This window comes from Schistosoma haematobium, chromosome 6 (genome assembly GCF_000699445.3).
Source record: "Schistosoma haematobium chromosome 6, whole genome shotgun sequence".
In the NCBI taxonomy this organism is placed as follows: domain Eukaryota; kingdom Metazoa; phylum Platyhelminthes; class Trematoda; order Strigeidida; family Schistosomatidae; genus Schistosoma; species Schistosoma haematobium.
In genome coordinates this window covers 12,847,358-12,865,837 of record NC_067201.1, presented here as the reverse complement: position 1 = coordinate 12,865,837, position 18,480 = coordinate 12,847,358, and the positions used below count along the sequence as shown (strand labels likewise).

General features: G+C 37.4%; 1 protein-coding gene across 2 annotated transcripts; it reads left to right on the top strand.

The window, feature by feature from the left end:
* The first annotated feature begins 1,383 nt into the window (after positions 1 to 1,383).
* Positions 1,384 to 18,264, top strand: HAM1 (nucleoside triphosphate pyrophosphohydrolase ham1). Of its 2 annotated transcripts, XM_051216875.1 has the most exons (4): positions 1,384 to 2,301; positions 8,521 to 8,611; positions 8,660 to 8,852; positions 13,552 to 18,264. In XM_051216875.1, the coding sequence occupies exons 2-4, from the start codon at positions 8,525 to 8,527 to the stop codon at positions 13,836 to 13,838; spliced, it is 567 nt and encodes a 188-aa protein (XP_051065503.1). In that variant the 5' UTR covers positions 1,384 to 2,301; positions 8,521 to 8,524; the 3' UTR covers positions 13,839 to 18,264. The 2 variants fall into 2 exon arrangements, with proteins under 2 accessions (XP_051065503.1, XP_051065504.1); XM_051216876.1 differs by having other exon boundaries at positions 2,214 to 2,301; positions 8,521 to 8,852; positions 13,552 to 13,938.
* The last annotated feature ends 216 nt before the right edge of the window (positions 18,265 to 18,480 follow it).

Here is an 18,480-nt window from a genome sequence, read left to right as displayed (position 1 = left end):
ACTTTCCATACTTGTTATGATACCAGCACCAGTCGGGGTTATCTGTCTCTCGTGGTCTAGAGACAGATCGCTTACGTGACATGCTTCTACGTGGTGTGCGCGATCTCTTACGGTCGGTACGAAGACTAAGATAACGCGTGAGTGTGTGACATAAGTCGGTTATATCATTCTGAGTCGTGTGAGGCTTTTCTTTGACTGAAAATACCTCGGTAGTAGGTTTCGTAATTTCTAGAATGCGGTCGGCAGATGCAGCTAGCTCGTCTAAGGCGTTGTTCTGGAACGAGACCAGAACTGCTTGCACCTGTTGGGGAAGTTTTGACAAGAAGAGTTGTTTGAATAGACCTTCGTCGAAAGTTCTTGGGACTATTACCTCTCTCATCCTTTGCAACATGTCCGTCGCAGAACCGTGTTGCAGGTCGATATTGTTGAAGAGTTGATCGGTTAGGTCTCCTCGTTTAAGAATCGAGCGTCTTAAGATTTCGTAAGGATCGGAAACATCACTAGTAAACATACTAGGTGTTACGTACCTGTTGAATTCGCGCGGTAGTGCCCTGACTACTGCGAGGAATTGTGCACGTATGTCGATCACGCCGTGCTCGTGGAAGTTGGCTTCTGCGTAACAGAACCAGGCTTCGATGTTGTCGGGCCAGAAAGGCATCAGTTGAAACGAAGGTGGGGACAAAGTCTTAAGCTTGAGTACTTTAGGTGTCTGTTCAGTCATGATGAAGTACGATAATGAACGAGGGGAAAATATATATATATCCAAGAAAAAACACGAAAAAAAATCACAATGTTTAAAAAAAATAAAAAATATGGCAATGATATATAAAAATCCCAAAAAGGAACAGACTCACAGTTGCAATAAGGTGTACCAGATCACGTCGGTCTCACCAATGATGATGTGACAGGTATTCAGTGTTTGACAACGCTTCTACCAGTAACACCTTCTAATATATTTCGTTCCCACCCAGAGAAATCAAAAGACAGAGTCGAGGAGATCGGAAGAGTATATTTGGCGATTACCAATATATCGGAATTCTCTGATCTAATCTGGCTAGCGATTGCGGTTGATGTTGAGCACGGCGTTACCACACGTGATCTGGTGCGGATGCATGACCGAGCGCCTTCAGCTAGATGAGTCCACTAAAACATGTGGTCAGCATCCAGTGTCGAAAACCTAGTGCTATTTATTTTGGGGATTTATTTACCGCTGCAGCACTTTTGGCCAGTTTGAAGGTAGAACTTTCCATAAAATCTTCAACAGTTTTATCCGTCCCCATTTAGAGTACGGAAACATAGTATTTCCTCCCTCACTCCCAAAGGATAAGGACACTCTGGAGCGTATCCAAAGGCGAGCCATGAAATCAGTTCGAGGACTCAAATTTAAACCTTACGAAGAGCGCCTCCATTCACTTAACCTTTACCCATTGAAGTTTATGCTTCTTAGAGGTGACCTTCTGATGGCTTACAGTATCCTTAACACTTCTGGACATCCTCTTAAACACCTATTTAAGCTTAGTCCCAATACCAACCTAAGGGGTAACACCCAGAAATTGGAGACACAATATAGAAGAACGGGTTGTAGACACAACGTCTACTCCTTAAGAGTTGTCAGCTGCTGGAATTCGCTGTCTGTCGAACTAGTCCAAGCGACTACCCAGGAGTCCTTTAAGAGGCAAATTGATCTATTAATAAGGTCTAAGGATAGCATCATACTATGATTTACCAATTTCTTTTTCCTCTTTTATCGTTAACATACCTAGGTTTCTGCCTGGAGGTATTCGTGATCCCCTGCTACTAGACACGGAAGCCTTTTAAGCGAAAGCTTCTTCTATTCCGTCCACAACGGTATTAAAAATCATTACAGATGACGTTAATAATCTGAGTTTGTTTTCCTTATTGCAGGGCAACAAAAAGTGAACGTACTAGAAGAAGAGGAATAAGCCTTAAGCAAGCTGAACCTGGAGAACAATGAATAAACCCACCTTGTAATGAGCTTCCCCTTTGTACTCGGACCGCGTCTTTCAATTTTTAAATATATCTCTGTTGTGCCAGTACGCCGTGTTCTTACTTCAGTGGCATTTACCGGTCCTGACTGTTGTGTTGTGTTTCAGATCGCTCCTGCTTGCAAGTAAACGCTAATAGTACGTGCTACATTTGAACCATTTGGATCTCGCGCTAAATACCAAGACTCGATGTCTTGAATCTGATTGGTTCGTTTATATATTGTGGTCATGTCAACCGTAAACTTTATTCTATATATAAATACATGTGAAACTCTCAGTGAAACATTTCTCACATGTACGTGAAAGTGTGCCTTTTTTCATGATAGAAATAGCGGTAAGCATGTGAAGATTTAGGAGTTCTCGGAAATATATGATAAAGCCTCAAGACTGTCCAAGAAAACTGTCTTAACATCTAATGTTAAGTTATTTCAAGGGGACCGAAAGTAGGTGTTAGTTGGGACATAATATTAAGCTAAATGGCGATTTACGTCAGCTGTCATTGTACAGGCAAGCAATGAATTTAAGTCAACTTATGCTTGATTATAATCAAGCAATGCTACTATAGTTGTGACTATATATAGTCGCCTTTTTGTATCCAGCTGGTCTGACTAGGTCATCTGTATAACTATTGGATTGGCTTTTTTATGTATGCAGAAAACTTGTTAGTCGCTCATTAATTGACGCTTCTAAATTGCTTTTTATCGTCACACAAGTCCACTCTACGCGTCTACATACTTAGTCTTCGTTTAAGATTCTCGTGCTGCCTCAGTGGTGTCCCACAACTAAATGAATGTACAACCTTTTCCACTCCGTTTTCGGTAAGGTATTTACAGGCTACACACTGATCAACTTATGAGTGTATATTGAGTTTCTCCACATTATCGGTCACTGGGAGAGTAAATTCAACAGAATCCAGAGTTTTGGATTTAAATCCAAAACTCTGGATTCTGTTGAAGAATCAAATTCTAAAGGCACTGTATTAATTAAGCCTATTACCCTTCGTGGAGGAGCATAGGACGCTCACCTGCATTCTCCGACCAGCTCTATCTTGGCGTTACTACCATAGTAGTCATCCTTCTTTACTCGAATTCTTCTGGTTCTTTGTGTTTATCATTACAGTATAGTTCCAAGGTTAATTTAGTGCTGAATTCTTGAGGGATTATGTCTCGCATAAAGTATTGTGGAAGACAAGTGAAAGGCTGTCCTTTTTCCATAAATTAAGTAGTTTTGCGTGACAATGTCACGTGTCAAGTGTGCGATATCTCACACTACCATTTTTGGGAAACTCTGGGTGAATTTCGGAAAAATTCAAACCTAGGCCTGTTCTGGGTTTTCCGTTGTGATTTCTCGAAATTATCTCTAGCGTTTAAATGAAACTTCCAACATTTATCAGTCTTGTCACAACATCGGGGGCTTGGGTTGTCGTAATTTTTTCTACGTCTCGTTTAAAATATTCCAGATTCTTATGGTAGATACGTTACTTATTTTCAATGGATTTGTAACCGAAAGACGTTAAAAGACATCCCCGAAAGAGGTAATAACGTAGAGGTCCTAGTCGAAAATGAAGAGAGGCGGCCCAGCCAACACATGACATCAGGTGTATACATCCACACCATTGTGATCGATCCTGAGCCATGTCACCTAGAGTTTCCAACCGTTGATTACGATAGTCGCACGGAGCCCAACCAAGTAGTCTGCCCCCAAATGCCCTGGTATGGCCGAGAGTGGGGAGAGTCCACTCTCCCTCTCGAAATGCTCTCACATGGCCACGCGTATAAAGCCTCTGCCAAGGAAGTCCTACTCACTGCCTTCTCGTATCGGGGGTCTTGTTTACGAAATTGAGAGGACGAAAAGCGAATGTCTGGCGCTTTAACCGGATTCCAAACCAATGGTGCACATGGGCTCCAGTATCCTGCGGGAACAAATGGCGTACGAACCGATTGTTGTGTCACCGGCTTCCATGGGACTGCATTTCCTTACGATGCTCCACTGCCTTGTGCGTCAGACCTTTAGGTCAAAGGCTCGGGGTGTGGCCACCTAAGAAAACCACCTGCTTCGGTTTGGGCACCCGGGCAGTATCACAGCCCTCACACATATCGAATGAGATTTGTGTGGCGCATATGTATTTGGTGCCTCCTTGTACCAATATCTGTGTGTTAAAATAATAATAATAATAGCTCTGTCTTGGGCAACCCTTCCTAGTTGTTTCCAGTTGCTACTTATTCCTTTGATGTTTGCCTCCAATTCGCGACGCAATGTGTCCCTTGTTTTTCCACTTTTCCTCCTCCCTTCAGGAGTTCAATTTAGTGCTCACCTCACCATGTAGTTCAGTGATTTCTTCAATGTGTATCCTATCCACTTTCAACATCTTTCCCTAATCCCTTCCTCAGTCTGAAGTTGGTTTGTTCTCTCCCACAGTAGGCTGTTGCTGATGGCATCCGGTCAACGGACATTGAGTATCTTGCGTAGACAATATTGTCTACGCAATATTGTTTATCAATACCTGTACATTTTTGATAATGGTTGTATTCGTTCTTAAAGTTTTCTCTCTGTACAGTAAACTGACTTGACGTTCGTATTGAAGATTCTGACTTTCATATTGGTTGACAGTTGTTGTGCGTTCCATATATTCTTCAATTGTGGGGATCCTTGGGTTTTTGTTTGCCAATTTGTGCCTTTATATTTTCATCAGAGCCTCCTTGTTTATCGATGATGCTGCCCAGGTACGTGAAAGTCTCCACGTCTTCCAGAGCTTCATAAAGTCTGGTCTGATTGGTGTTCTCTGTGTTGTACTTGAGGATCTTGCTCCTCTTTCGATGTATGTTGACACCTACTTCTTCAGAGTCTGCTGTTGCACTGACTACATTTATCTGTATATGTTGGTGTATGGGATGAAAGAGATAGGTCATCTGAGAAGTCCAAATCGTCAAGTTGCATTCACGCTGTTCATTGTATTCCGTGCTTCCTCTGAAGTGCGGAGAACTTCATCTAGTTGACCACCAGAAGAAAGAGAAAGAGCGAGAGTGATTAGCCTTGTCTGACATGGGTCTTCACCTGGAGTTGATATTTCATCTGGCCTCCATACACGACTGTGCATTGTAGTTTCTCATAAGAATTTCGTATAATGTTGATGATCTCAGGTAGGAATGCTCCATAAGGTTCTCCTATTCACACTTTCAGACGCAATTTGGTCGGTTCATGATCGATTCTTACGGAATCCAGCCTGTTCATCTCGAAGTTGGGCGTCTAATAAATCTTCCATTTGGTTCAACGATACCGTTGAAAACATGTTTTGGTACTGATAGTAGCGTAACGTCTCTGTAGTTCTCACGCTCGCTGAGATATCCTTTCCGTGATATCTTGATGAGGTATCCTTTCCAGCCTGTCGGAACTTGTTCTTCCCTTCAAACCCCTCTGAATAGTGCATGGAGCATCTTCGCAGTTACATTTCTGTCTGACTTCAGTGCTTCATCTGGTACGTTGTCTGGTCCTGCATCTGCTTTTTCACTTTTGATTTGTCTAATGGCCATGCTGATTTTTTCTATTGTTGATGGAGTAAAGCTATGTGAAGGTCTGTAGGCGCTTATTTGTCTGGTGGGTTCAATGGGACTCGTCTATTCAAGAGTTCTTCAAAGTGTTCTACACACCTGTTTGCTGCTCTTGAATCTCAGTCATCAGCTTTCTTTCTTTGTTCTTGACTGGCGGCTTTGTTTTACTATGTCTCTCTGCTAGTTTCTTCGTCGTATCACATAGTTGTCTCATATTTCCTTCTCTTGTAGCTTTTCCCACCGTCGTTGCTAGCTCTTCCACGTATTTCTACCTGTCATCTCTACTTCTCTTTACTTGCTTATTTACTTCTGTGTATTCAACCTGCACATTGGCTTTCTCTTCTGCTGTTCGATTGTTGGTAGTCGCTGTTTTCCTGTCCTTTCTTGAACCCTGTTCAGAGTTTCGATAGAAATCCATTTCTTATGATGATGGTTTTCGTGTCCCGACACGTCCTGGCTCTTTGAAGTTAATGGTTCTTTGATTCCGTTCCAGTTGTTCCCCATAGTATTTTCTTTTTTGAGCAGTTCTTGTAAGGCTTGGAATCTGTTGTTGAGAGCTATCTTGAATTCACTGACCTGAATTTTTAGTGATGCAAATATGACCTATTTGGTTTTCTGTAGTATGATCCGGCGAGACCAATGTTGCTTTGTGCATGCGTTTGTGGGGGAATATAGTGCCATTTATAACCATTTCGTTTAAAGTATATAAATTTGCAAATCTCTCACTATTCTCGTTCCTTTTTGCTTCAGTTTGGGCGACCAGGCAATATTCCAGCCCTCACGCAAATCGAATTTGTGGGGCACATATGTATTTGGTGCCTCCTTGTACCAATGTTTATGGGTTTAAATAAAATAAATATTACTTAGTGTTTGGGTCTCCTATCAGGATGGTCAGGTCCTCTCTTGGGCACTTCTCTACGATCGATTGTAGCCTCCCACAAAACTAATCTTTATCGTCATTGTCGCTATAATTGGTGGGTGGTTAGCACTGAATAACATTCGTTGTGATCCCTTCCTTTGTTTTGAAGGATGCATTGATGATTATGGATCCATGAGATTCCCATTCTATAAGTGCTTTTCGTGCTTTTTTGGACAGCATCAGTGAAACTCGTGCGTTCGAAGCACTTCTTAATGACTAGAGTACAACAACACCTCCAACTTGGTTCCAATTGGTTTTTCTTATAACGAGAACCGCCAAGTTGTATCTCCTTATTTCCTCAGCTATTTGACTGGTCTTTTCAGTCTCGTACATTGTCCGGACATAACATGTACCTATAATAATTGTTGCTCGAGTTGTTAGATGAGGCATCGGTCAGGTGATTTCTGAAGAATCTTAGCTTTGATCGTGAGGCGTTATAATTCTTATAAATAAGGATCCTTCAACTCTCAAGGGCGGAGTTTGAATGGTCTAAATTGTTTTTTTCTGGTTAGTGCTTTTTTAGCAACGTTTTTTTACAGGATGTGGTTTCTGACCCCATGCCCAACATTCATTTTATGTCCTGGTTTTGGACCGTCAGTAACCCTAGAAGGGCTAAAGGTGGAGCTCGCTGTATGCTTATCCTGAATAAATTCAGGCTGAGTTGATCTTAATGAGAATCAGCGTCCAAGTATACTTTCCGTTGTAATGAGTGGTATGCGATTCAGCAAGTACTTCTTATTGAAAAAGAAAGCTCCACGTTTCATTTTATTTTGTTAATTCGTGATCACATCCAATCAGCTGAATAAAATTGATGAAATAGCATCTGTTGGCTCTGGTTGTTTTCTGCCTAAGACACTAAGTCTCAACGGCTCGCTTGGTTATACTCGGACTATAACAACCTAATGGTTATATATATCATGTCAATCCGTACTGAAATGAGGGTAAAAAAACTTTGTCTTTTACTAGCTCTTCGTCAAGGTACTGATTACTGGAATTATCTTTATTTACCAAAAATTATGGTTTTCAACCTATGAGAAAGCGTTTCTCGTTATCAATAAAGAAAAGTTATCTTTATGAAATGCTGTTACTTTTAACCCCTACAGGTTACCTTACCTCTGCTCATTTGTTTTTATGTTAATTCCATTCTTTATTTATGAAACAATGGCATTCAAAGTACTCAAACCATTTGACTTTTGACCACTGATCTGGGGCTGATCGTTTACATGTAATATTATAGTTTTAAACAATCGAGAATCATGTATAACATAAGTATCTATGTACCCATTTAGCTGATTGTCCTATGTATCTTAAAATATTTAACTGTCTCTATGAAATAAGAGCTGCAGCTTAATGTTTCTGTAACTGAGTAGCATCATTAACCTTCAAACTTAGAGTGTGGCTCATACCAAAGAACCTAATGAATGAGTCAATTTATTGTTTAGTTTTATTCAACGGGATACAGTAAATATATCCTCGCCGTGATGATCAGTGTACATAATGATCTACTTGATAATAGTATTCGACAAATGTAGAATCATTCATATAATACATCCGAATTGTCATAAAGTGCTTTGGTTTCCTCGTTTATTGCCACCAGAAAATGTGTCTAATCTCGAAAAATACTAAACTCTAGTAATTTTTTCGGCCAACTTTAAATACAAATGTATTAGATTGAAACTTTAGTTAGCTAGTTTCTTGTTACACTCATAGTGTTTACAAATGATTCTTCTTCAAAGTCCTATTACTTGATATTCTGGTGCTCATTAACTTGATAAAATCGTAACTGTTATATCACAAGTCACCTTTTAATTTGTGCTAAAGTGAAGCACTTAGTTTGATTTTCCAACTAACTTGGAGTTTAGTCTCTTACGATCAGATATTTGACCTCATCGGATGATGGGATTGTCAAGAATGAGAACTATGGTATGATCTAATTCAGTCAAATAACTTTTGATAGTTATAAAATTGTATTCTCTATTTATATTTTTAGTAATTCATTATCCCACCCATTAAACACTAGTTCATGCATTTCATTTTTGTTTTTTAGACTTATGTCGTGTCAGTTAAATTTTGTAACTGGTAATCCAAACAAATTGACTGAATTCCTTAAAATTATTGGTGAGGAATTTACTGGAAAAGTACTTTGGGTTATTTCATAGTACGATAATATCATTATTTTTTAATAGGTAAAAACAGTTGATCTAGATTTACCTGAAGTCCAAGGTAGTATCGAAGAAGTGAGTATACAAAAATGTTTATCTGCTTTTAAAATAATCAATGGACCTGTATTAATCGAAGATACAGCACTTTGTTTTAAAGCACTGAATGGAATGCCTGGGCCTTTCATTAAATGGTTTTTAAAAGCGGTTGGTCCTGATGGTAATTGTTTTGTTTCATTTTCGTTAATAAACCTAATTTTTTTTGTGATTGGTTACAAACTGTATATACTGCATTTTTATGGTGGTACTTTGTTGTTGATTTTCATGGGTGCTAAGATACTCTGGTTATTAGACCAAGGAAACTGATCAAATATTTGACTGATTTGCCAAGTACATATTTATGTACTCATCTCTGAGCCACACTATATACGCTAATTGAAATATATGGAACGAAGTCCAAACATGCTATCGACTGCTTATTTTCGTTAATAGGATTTATGAATTTCGGTACAATAGAACATCAAAATATGAGATCGTTGTGTTGTGAGGAAATAAAAGAGTAAAGGGTCGTACAATTAGAGATACAGCCAGAACGGATTTTTTCTCATCTTTTAGGGTCCAGTTTATCTTTATTAACACTGTAATAGGAAACCATATTAGGATGGTCTTTGGCTTTTGTTCTGAGTCATTGGCCGTCACTTTTAGGTCCTCAGATAGGGAGTCGTGATGGACCAACAGATGCCAGTCTTATGTAGCTATTTTTCATACCATGTAAGACCTACTAGTTGAAAGCCAACTGATTCAGACAGTAAGTCACTGTTCTGTAGGCTTTGAGTACAGATTTGGAAATAATCATCTGTTAAGTAGTATGTTAACATTGCGTCCCATCGTCATTTTGTCTTCTCGAAGTATTATTTTTAATTCATGAGTTATTTTACAGTTGTTTACCGTCTGCATTAATAGTGTTGGGAATCGCTAAGAAGTCCTGAAGTTTGTTTATACTTGGTTACGATTACACATCGAATAATGTGTGTATACAACTTCTAAACAGTTCATCCTTTCTACGATATTTAAACCTACATTGTTAGACAAACTATCCAATAATGTCAATTTAAATTAGTGCAACTCATTTGTCAAACACAGGTTTATATATTAACCATCGAGTTTTACTTTGTCTTTGTGGGCTAATGCTACTATCCAGTTGTTCATATCGAATTAGGTAAAGTTGGCTTCAAACTTACGACTCAGTGGTTTGAGTTTGATTGGTCAACTTCTAAACCACAGATAAGCTATCCATGGTACAAATATAATATTAAATAAAGCCGTTAATAATAATAATAACAGTAATAATAATAATAGAGTCACCATATTATTCGTCTCCATACAGATCATTTATATCGTCGGTACTGGTCAAAGCATTTCATAAAGAGTATTAAGGATATTTGTGATATTTAATATGGCTGCGTGTTTGTTCATGTAATATTACTCACATAGTGTTTACTATTAATTCGTATATTCAAACAAGCTAACATGGAAAATCTTTTATGTGTGTATGCAATTATAGTTAAGAAGCTTCGACCTCTAAGTCAAATGTCGGAACATCACTGTTATAACTGCTGATCCACTGGGGTTTCCCCGCGCGGGTTCGAGTCTCATCCCTGTCGCCAAATTTCGCTAGGTTTGAAGCTATTACGAGTTCACTTAGTATGCGAACGGAACAAAGACTTGTGACCGTAGACCGATAAGCTAGCTATTTGATGCATCCCAGCCCCGCTAACTAGAGGAAGAAGTCCAAGCTTGGAACGGGAAAAGTATATTCCGTAAACCGGAAGCACGAGTGAATAATAATAACACATATAAGCGAACAATTGTTTTCAATTAGATCGTCATCAGGCTTTACTCTAATATACATGAATATTTATACGAAAATTTTAAACCAATCAAGGCAATATGAGTCAATAATCACAATGAAATAGAATAAGTCACTACACATAATAGGTAAAAGTACAAGTTCATAGTACGAAAACAGGTGAACAGATAGTGGTAAGAATAATAAACTACAATAACAAAGCTCTTATCAATAGTTAAACGTTGGAAATAGAAGGTCAAATAAACATGGGTAAATAGACTAGGAATAGTAATCACAAAACATTAAAAATCATTACGTAATAAGATGTGTGTAAATAATTAGATAGTGAAGAATACAAAGAGGCGGATAATGACAAACAAATAATGGATGTGGAAATAAGGTTAACAATAACACAGATAGAATAAAATAAATAATGATAATAATAAAATTTAAAATAAAAATTGTTAGTTAAGTTATAACTGGCCATGGAAGGGATAGGGGAGTCACGTATTTCTTCTGTACACATAGATTGGGGTTATATGTACGAATTCCAATGGCTTCAGCTATATATAGGAGACGGGAACGGACTCCGTCGGGAAATGATGGAGGTATACGATAGATAACTCGAAATGATTTCAATTTATCTACTGCATGACCGCTATCAATAAGATGTGCTAGTATAGAACTGCGAATAGTTTTTTCTCTGACCCTTTATGTACCAAGTTGGTAGATGTTCACTTATTCGTTGGTTAAGTTGCCTGGTAGTACGCCCTATATAGCTATCTCCACAGGAGCAGCTGAATTTGTAAATGCACATGGAAGAGGCCAACTCAGGTAACTTATCCTTCGTTTGAGTAGACATCGCTGGTCGACAAGAGAAGGTCAACGCAAGATTGGCTGCGTAGAATGTCTTGGTGATTACTTTGGTTAACCTATATTTCAGAGTGCCACTAGCCACATCCCCGTTGAATTGCACTTTCATGTATAAAGGTTTCTTACGAACAGTCGAAATCTCCGACTTCTTTATTATATCCAGCATGTATTTCTTAATGAACGCGCTGGGGTAGCCGATCTCGGTCAGTGAGTTGTTGTGAAATTCAAGCTCCTGACTTAGAGTGTCTACTGTACAGATCCTTTTTGCTCTGCTCGTGAGACATCTGACCAAATTTCTCTTGTAACGGATGGGTGTGAAACTGCAGAAGTGAGTATATTGGCATGAAGAGGGGTTTCTTCTATACACGCTTCTACTTAATGTGCCGTCACTTCGTCTGCTTAGTGTGACGTCAAGGAAGCTCAGCTTCTTATCATGCTCGCTTTCACCAGTGAAGGTGATCGCTGGGTGAACACTGTTGAATTGGTCTAGGAGTTCCTCCTTACTAGTGTTTTGGTCTACGATAATGAATGTGTCGTCAATGTATCGACAATATAAATCCAGTTTCTTAATAGTCTGATTGAGAGGTCCGTTTTCTAGCTTTGCTAGGAAGAGATCAGCTAAAATCGGGCCTAGAGGCGAGCCCATGGCTATCCCGTCTATTTGTCTATAGTAAGTATTGTTGAAGACAAAATGTACATTCAGAGTGCATCTTAGGAGCAGTTCCCTTAGGCTATCATTAGGCAGGCCAATGTTGATTTGCTTCTTTGATATTTGCTTGCATATAAAATCAATAGTCTCTATAAGTGGTACGTTGGTGAACAAAGATTCTACATCCAATGAGATCATATTTTTCATACTGACATTAATATTTTCTACTTTGGAGGTGAAGTTGAAGACATCTTTTACACTATTTCTAACAACTGATTTGTGTAAAGGTTCTAGGATTCGTACTAGCCACTTTGCGATTTTGTGGTAAGGAGAATTGTACATATCTAGAACTGGACGTAGAGGAAGACCCGATTTATGTACTTTAGGCAAACCATACAATCGTGGTGTAAATGATCCAGTCGGCTTAATTGAATCGTAAATCTCAGTCGTAATTATTCCCTTTTTCGTTAGATCTTTAAGGAAATTGGCCAATTGTCTTTCTACTTTATTATTAATGTCACAATTACTAGTAATTTTCTGAAATTTGCTAGAATCGCTAAGCATTGTTTCCATTTTTCCCATGTAATCATTTTTGTTCATGAGAACTATACCTCCTCCTCCTCATTGTGATTATTGACTCATATTGCCTTGATTGGTTTAAAATTTTCGTATAAATATTCATGTATATTAGAGTAAAGCCTGATGACGATCTAATTGAAAACAATTGTTCGCTTATATGTGTTGTTCTAATTTTCACAATGGGAATCTTGAATAATAATAGACACAAATCAAACGTATATATACAGCATAAGAATGTCCTTGGGAATCGTTGCAAAATTGCATACTAAAAATACACAACGGATTAATAGCGTTAAAGATTCTCCCAAGTGGGAAATACGACATGAAGGTGAAAAGTGCGCTTTTGGCGCAAAAGCAAGGAAATTTGATTTTCCAAAATAAAATTACAAAATTAAGGCATTTACCAAGTGAGTTCTGGGAATCTAACATCCCCAACAATCACTTCCTTCACTTCGGCTTGAACAGCCGAGCAATATCACTAGCCCTCAAAATCAAGTGACTGAATCCGTACTTGGTGGACTCATTTTCAAATTTTTAATCAAATGGCTAGAGGGTTGGTCGTTTAATTGTCTAAGGCACTTCTCATAGTAAAACTCAACATTTGGAAGAGGTTAAGAAAATGAATGAATCTGCTGCACTGCAGCCCATTGTAAGCTATATGTCACCTTAAGTCACTAGTAATAAATTACGATTATCGTGTGTACCATAGTCAGAAAGTCTAGATTTTACTAAATAGTTCAGACCAACACTCAATCACTCTATAGATTGATGGCCGCCTCTTAAGTCAGGGACCGCTAACATTCACCCCTACCTGTTCGTTCATTATTTACCATTGCTTGTAGTAGATACGATTACTTCTTTCCACAGAAATATCGTGAATTTAATTTCTAACTTATTATAAATATGTACTCAATTCACCTTGCCATTTCCACTAATTTTATGTTCATTTATTTTAAATATCTTGTTTAGGACTACCTCGTATGTTGATTGACTTCAATGATTATCGTGCAGAGGCTGTATGCACTTTTGCTTATTGTGATAGCCTCGAAAAACCAGTACAATTATTCACTGGTATCACATCAGGTTGTATTGTTTCACCTCGTGGACCACGTGATTTTGGATGGGATTGTATATTTCAACCGGATAACTTTGAACAAACTTATGCTGAAATGGATAAATCTATAAAAAATTCCATATCACATCGATCTAAAGCGTTAGAAAAAGTGAAGTCTTTTTTGCTGAATCATGGAGCTTAATGAAAGCAGTTTTTTTTCTCAGTTTTGAAAAAAAAACAAACGTTTATAAAAGGAATATTGATATTTTGAATTAATTATTTTATACATTTAGATTGAACTACTTTTTTTTATTTAAAGTAACATAGAAATATTACTGATTTATGTTTAAACTCATTAAATAGGATACAATGGAGAAACATCATAATTTCTTGATAAAGTTAAGTGATTAGGTTTTTCTAAAAAAGGGTTTCTTCTACTCACTCGTTCAGAGTTTAAAGATCCTCTATGTTTTTGTCACTTATACTCGTTATATGCTGTAGAAATTGCCTAATAATTACACAACTTGGATCACACGGGGATAAATCACGTTTTTGTAAAGGAGGATAACTTGGCTGTGTTTATGATTAGCAAATTAATATTCTAGTGGATAATTGGAGTTTCAAAATTCACAGTGATTTCATGATTCTTAAGATAATTTTGCTTCTGGACTAGTCTACATCTACACTTAAACTATGAAAATAGAATATATCGGTGGGTTATTAGTATTTATCTATATATCCTTTGTGAACGGTGCTTGTGTATGTTATGACTACCAATTGAACATTTCTGAAGTTAGATACGTGGCTATAGGTAAAAACACCGAATCAGTTGATGAGTTAATAAGTCCTCATCTATTGAGTTGGTGGGGATATGTATTACGTATATTCAATCACTGCGTCCACTATTTAATGTCTGCTGCTATGAGAGTTGATTGGAAGAAAGCTAATGTGGTGTGTGCTACTGGCGTCGACATATATAAGTAGTATGTATCATCAATCGAAAGTGAAATGCCTGACGGCAGAAGGTTAAGAAGATATATGGGAAGACAACGAGAACAGAGAGTGATTGGTATGGAAACGAATGAACAGCCAAGTCTGAGACAATTGACATTTTGCAAATGAAGAATTTGATGTATGGTTCTCAAATTTTGCCAAGAGATTCTGTATTTTTGAGTTTGAATACATCTGATTGTCCCCATCGGTGTTCTCATTTTTTATACTAGGAGTGGCCCAACCGGCACGTGGCATCAATCTATGAAGCAATTGACAGTTGCACAGTCGGTTTGTTAGCTTCAGGCTACTTTGTTGTAGTTCTCACAACTATGGTTACCGTTGGTTGACCACTTAATCATTCACAATGGCCCATATGCATTCACTCATTATTTTTCATTAGATCTTAAGCTTTAAAAGACTCTTTCTCAGTCCGTAAATTCATTCTCGGGTCGTATTATCTATTGTGAGTATAGACTTATGGTGATTGTTGAGTTTCGTTGATGTCATGAATCGATCAATGTTAGGCTACCATTGGAAACCTTGGGGGGGGGGAGCTTATCTGTGTCTTTTGTTTTCTACTACTACTGGTACTGTGACTACCTCCAATATTTTGACATTTCTCTTGATAATTTTATCTTACTGTGCTAATGTAACATGGTAACTTAAACCGATTCAGGTATGTGCGAATGTCTACGTTGATTATAAATGACTGAGTTTTATGAATTTTGATAGCATAATCTGTCGATGGGGCTGGTCTAAAAATGTGATGCATATGTTCATTACATCTAGAACGACTGTTTCTAAAAAAATTATATATTTACTTAAGACATTTTATATGTAAAGTAAGGAAAGTCAAATAAATATGATTATTTGGAATGTACGAAAGAGAACATTTGTGCTTGTTGAATAATATCCCAAGTCAATAGATTAGTTGATCTAGTTTGTCTCACCAAGGCAGTTATAATACTTCAACAATGGGTTGTATTTTAAGAAATCCTTTTTAGAGTCCATTTTTCTAAAGCCCTCAAGCTGTTAATATGTTTCTTATCCCCGTCCTTTTTCTCTGTCGAAATCATGTCTCCCAAACTGAAGACTGTCCTAGGATAAAAAAACACGGAATATAAGCAAAGAAGGATATTGGCTAGCGGTGGAATCCAGGACGCGCGTTTCGTCCTATTTGGGACTCGTCAGCTGGATGTGCTTGCATCTCGGAGTTGATGTTCACTCTAGAGTTCGAACCCAGTATCGTTCACTCCAAACGCCATCGCGTTACTGGCTTAGCTACTGAGTCATGATAGCAACATCAACTCTGAAATGCAGGTACATCCAATTGACGAGTTTCAAATAGGATGAAACGCGCGTCCTGGATCCCACTGCTACCCACTATCCATCCTTGCTTATAATTCTTGTGAATTAAGGCAAATATCGAGGCAATACGCACAGTATGCACATATGCCAATAAGAGACTGGTCGATTGCAGTCCGAAACATCAGTGGGGAGATTCAAGTAAACAATACCAAGTGAATTGAAACACGGAATGTTGGTCTACAATGGTTTTGCAGGTGTTCTTTGTAAAGACGTAATATATGCATCTATGACCTAAACTAAAGCAGACTTACTCTTGAATTAACAATTAACATCAACTAATGATACTGTGTAACCATCTTTTAATGCGATTAGTGGGTGACTCTCATGTACGACATGATTGAGCTCCATTGACTATTGCTTCTCATTAGAACTCCGGGGATCGCCTCTCTAACCAGGTCATATAATCATTATTTGTGTAAGGGATTTGTGGAAAATGCTGAATTTTCAATTCAATTTAATTCAACAACCTTTACAAGCCTCCTTTACTAGTAATTATTTCTTTTATAGATGAGTGTTTTCAATTTATTTTGAAAAAAATAATTTGTATATGCGTTTTATTTTTAATGTGAAATTCTTACTTGATATTTTGATGTAATATCTTCACATGTGTGTCTGAATCTATTATGTTATCTTTTTGCTACATTTCGAACGGATCACACCATAAAAAGATGAAGTTTTAGGAAGTGAGTTTAAGTTCTTTTCGTTATAGAGCCAAGACTTACAACACTATTGTATTTAACTCTTATAAGTCAAAATTTCCATTAACATATAGTCCCACTGGTTGGGGTTCGTGCGACTATCGTAAATAATAGTTGGAGACTGGGTGACATGACTCACAATCGATCGTGGGTGTATACACTCTTTGTCTCCCCTTAAACTGTGGGATTAAAATTACTTAATACCTTTCTTCTTACTAACTAATTCTTTCTCTCTGTATCCTGATATGAAATGTTTTTTTACTACTATTGAAGTAACTGCTTTCAAAAATTTGGTGTTCATCTTTTGCTAATGAGGTGTGTCAACTTGAACTGATGCATATATGTCCCTGGTCCTACGTTGTAGCTGAATAGTTTAATGGTTTTCAAGAATTATATGAGGTTTTGTACAAAATGTATTTCACGGACAAATGAACTTTTGTTTATAAAGCTAAATTTGGTTGAATAATAGGGATTACAGTTTTTATTGCCACAAAGTGATTTCAGCTGAGCAATTTTGAAAACCAGAAAACCTAGGATGGACGTTTCGGTCTACATTTAGACTTTTCAATCTGGCTTATCAGATTCATTAAAGTTGAGAGTGATATAGTTGTCAATAATAAACTGAAAGAGTTGAAGATTCTGGCTACTCAATTTATGAGAATTGAAGAGAACAGGGATATGAGAATGATCAAATCTCAAATCATAGCATTAAAAATTCTGAAGTTGATAAGTGGTGCTATGACAATAATGTAAATGTGATCGGAACAGCAGACGCTACAAAAGAATTTTTCACTACCTTAAAGGAATTGATTTAGTGGGATCGCAGCCATGTTACTTTAAGTATTCGTGATAATAAACCATAACCGGTTAAATTCTGATATAAAAGTGAGCTAATCAAAACCGAGGAAACAACTTTTGGATTTTTTGAGCTAATTTCAAATATGCATAACCTTTATTTTATATCATATAAAACGAGGAGTAGAATTATGTTTGTTTAATTTTCCGGATGTTTAAAATAATAGCTCTATGTTAGTTTTTATCACATAACGAAAATGATATTGTTAAATGATTTAAATGCTCAATTCTTTCTATGTGGATTGTTTATTGCGCATAAATCAATCCTATCCCGAAATTCTGACTTGAAACTCTTAGTCCTGATCCGAATTGTAACTCGGATATCATAGTCCTAAATCCTCAACTCTAAACCTTTAATTGTAACTGTTACATCCGAACGAAGAATTAGCGAACGGTAACTGCCAGGAATTATTTACAGACTGTTATTATATGTATTCTCATCATACAACTATTAAGTAACTATATCATATGTATATTCATATTTTTTTTGTTATAAGCTTCCATTTGACTTGTTGACTACTATTATATGATTTACCATTCTTAAGTTATTTTCAATCTATTAGTTACAGTCTCTCACACTCACAGCCACTTTTGGCTTGATCTTGTATAATTGTTATTTTCTATTTTATGGAATGATGTGGTCTGATTTGACTGTGTATAAACTGCGTATGTCTGAAATACATGATTCATACAGTGGAAACTGAGATTTTGTTCTGGACTCAAACGGACAGGGCTAGGCGAGAAGAACCAATATGGATTCAGAGTTGGCTGTTCGTACTGGTTAACGCTCCATTGACCTGGCACAGCGTTAAGGTCATATAAGTCAGTGTTCTAATTGTCGATTTGGCCACGTGATAGTTTATAGGGCATAAGAACATAACAAATACTAACCAATGAAATGATGTAGTAATCCAAATGACAGTTGAGGAA

What these genes read in the sequence shown, in the direction of transcription:
- HAM1 (XM_051216875.1), top strand. Translation starts at nt 8,525, where the DNA reads ATGTCGTGTCAGTTAAATTTTGTAACTGGTAATCCAAACAAATTGACT. An exon ending in GTGAGGAATTTACTGGAAAA is followed by an intron (nt 8,612 to 8,659) that starts GTACTTTGGGTT and finishes ATTTTTTAATAG; the next exon opens with GTAAAAACAGTTGATCTAGA. An exon ending in AAAAGCGGTTGGTCCTGATG is followed by an intron (nt 8,853 to 13,551) that starts GTAATTGTTTTG and finishes TATCTTGTTTAG; the next exon opens with GACTACCTCGTATGTTGATT.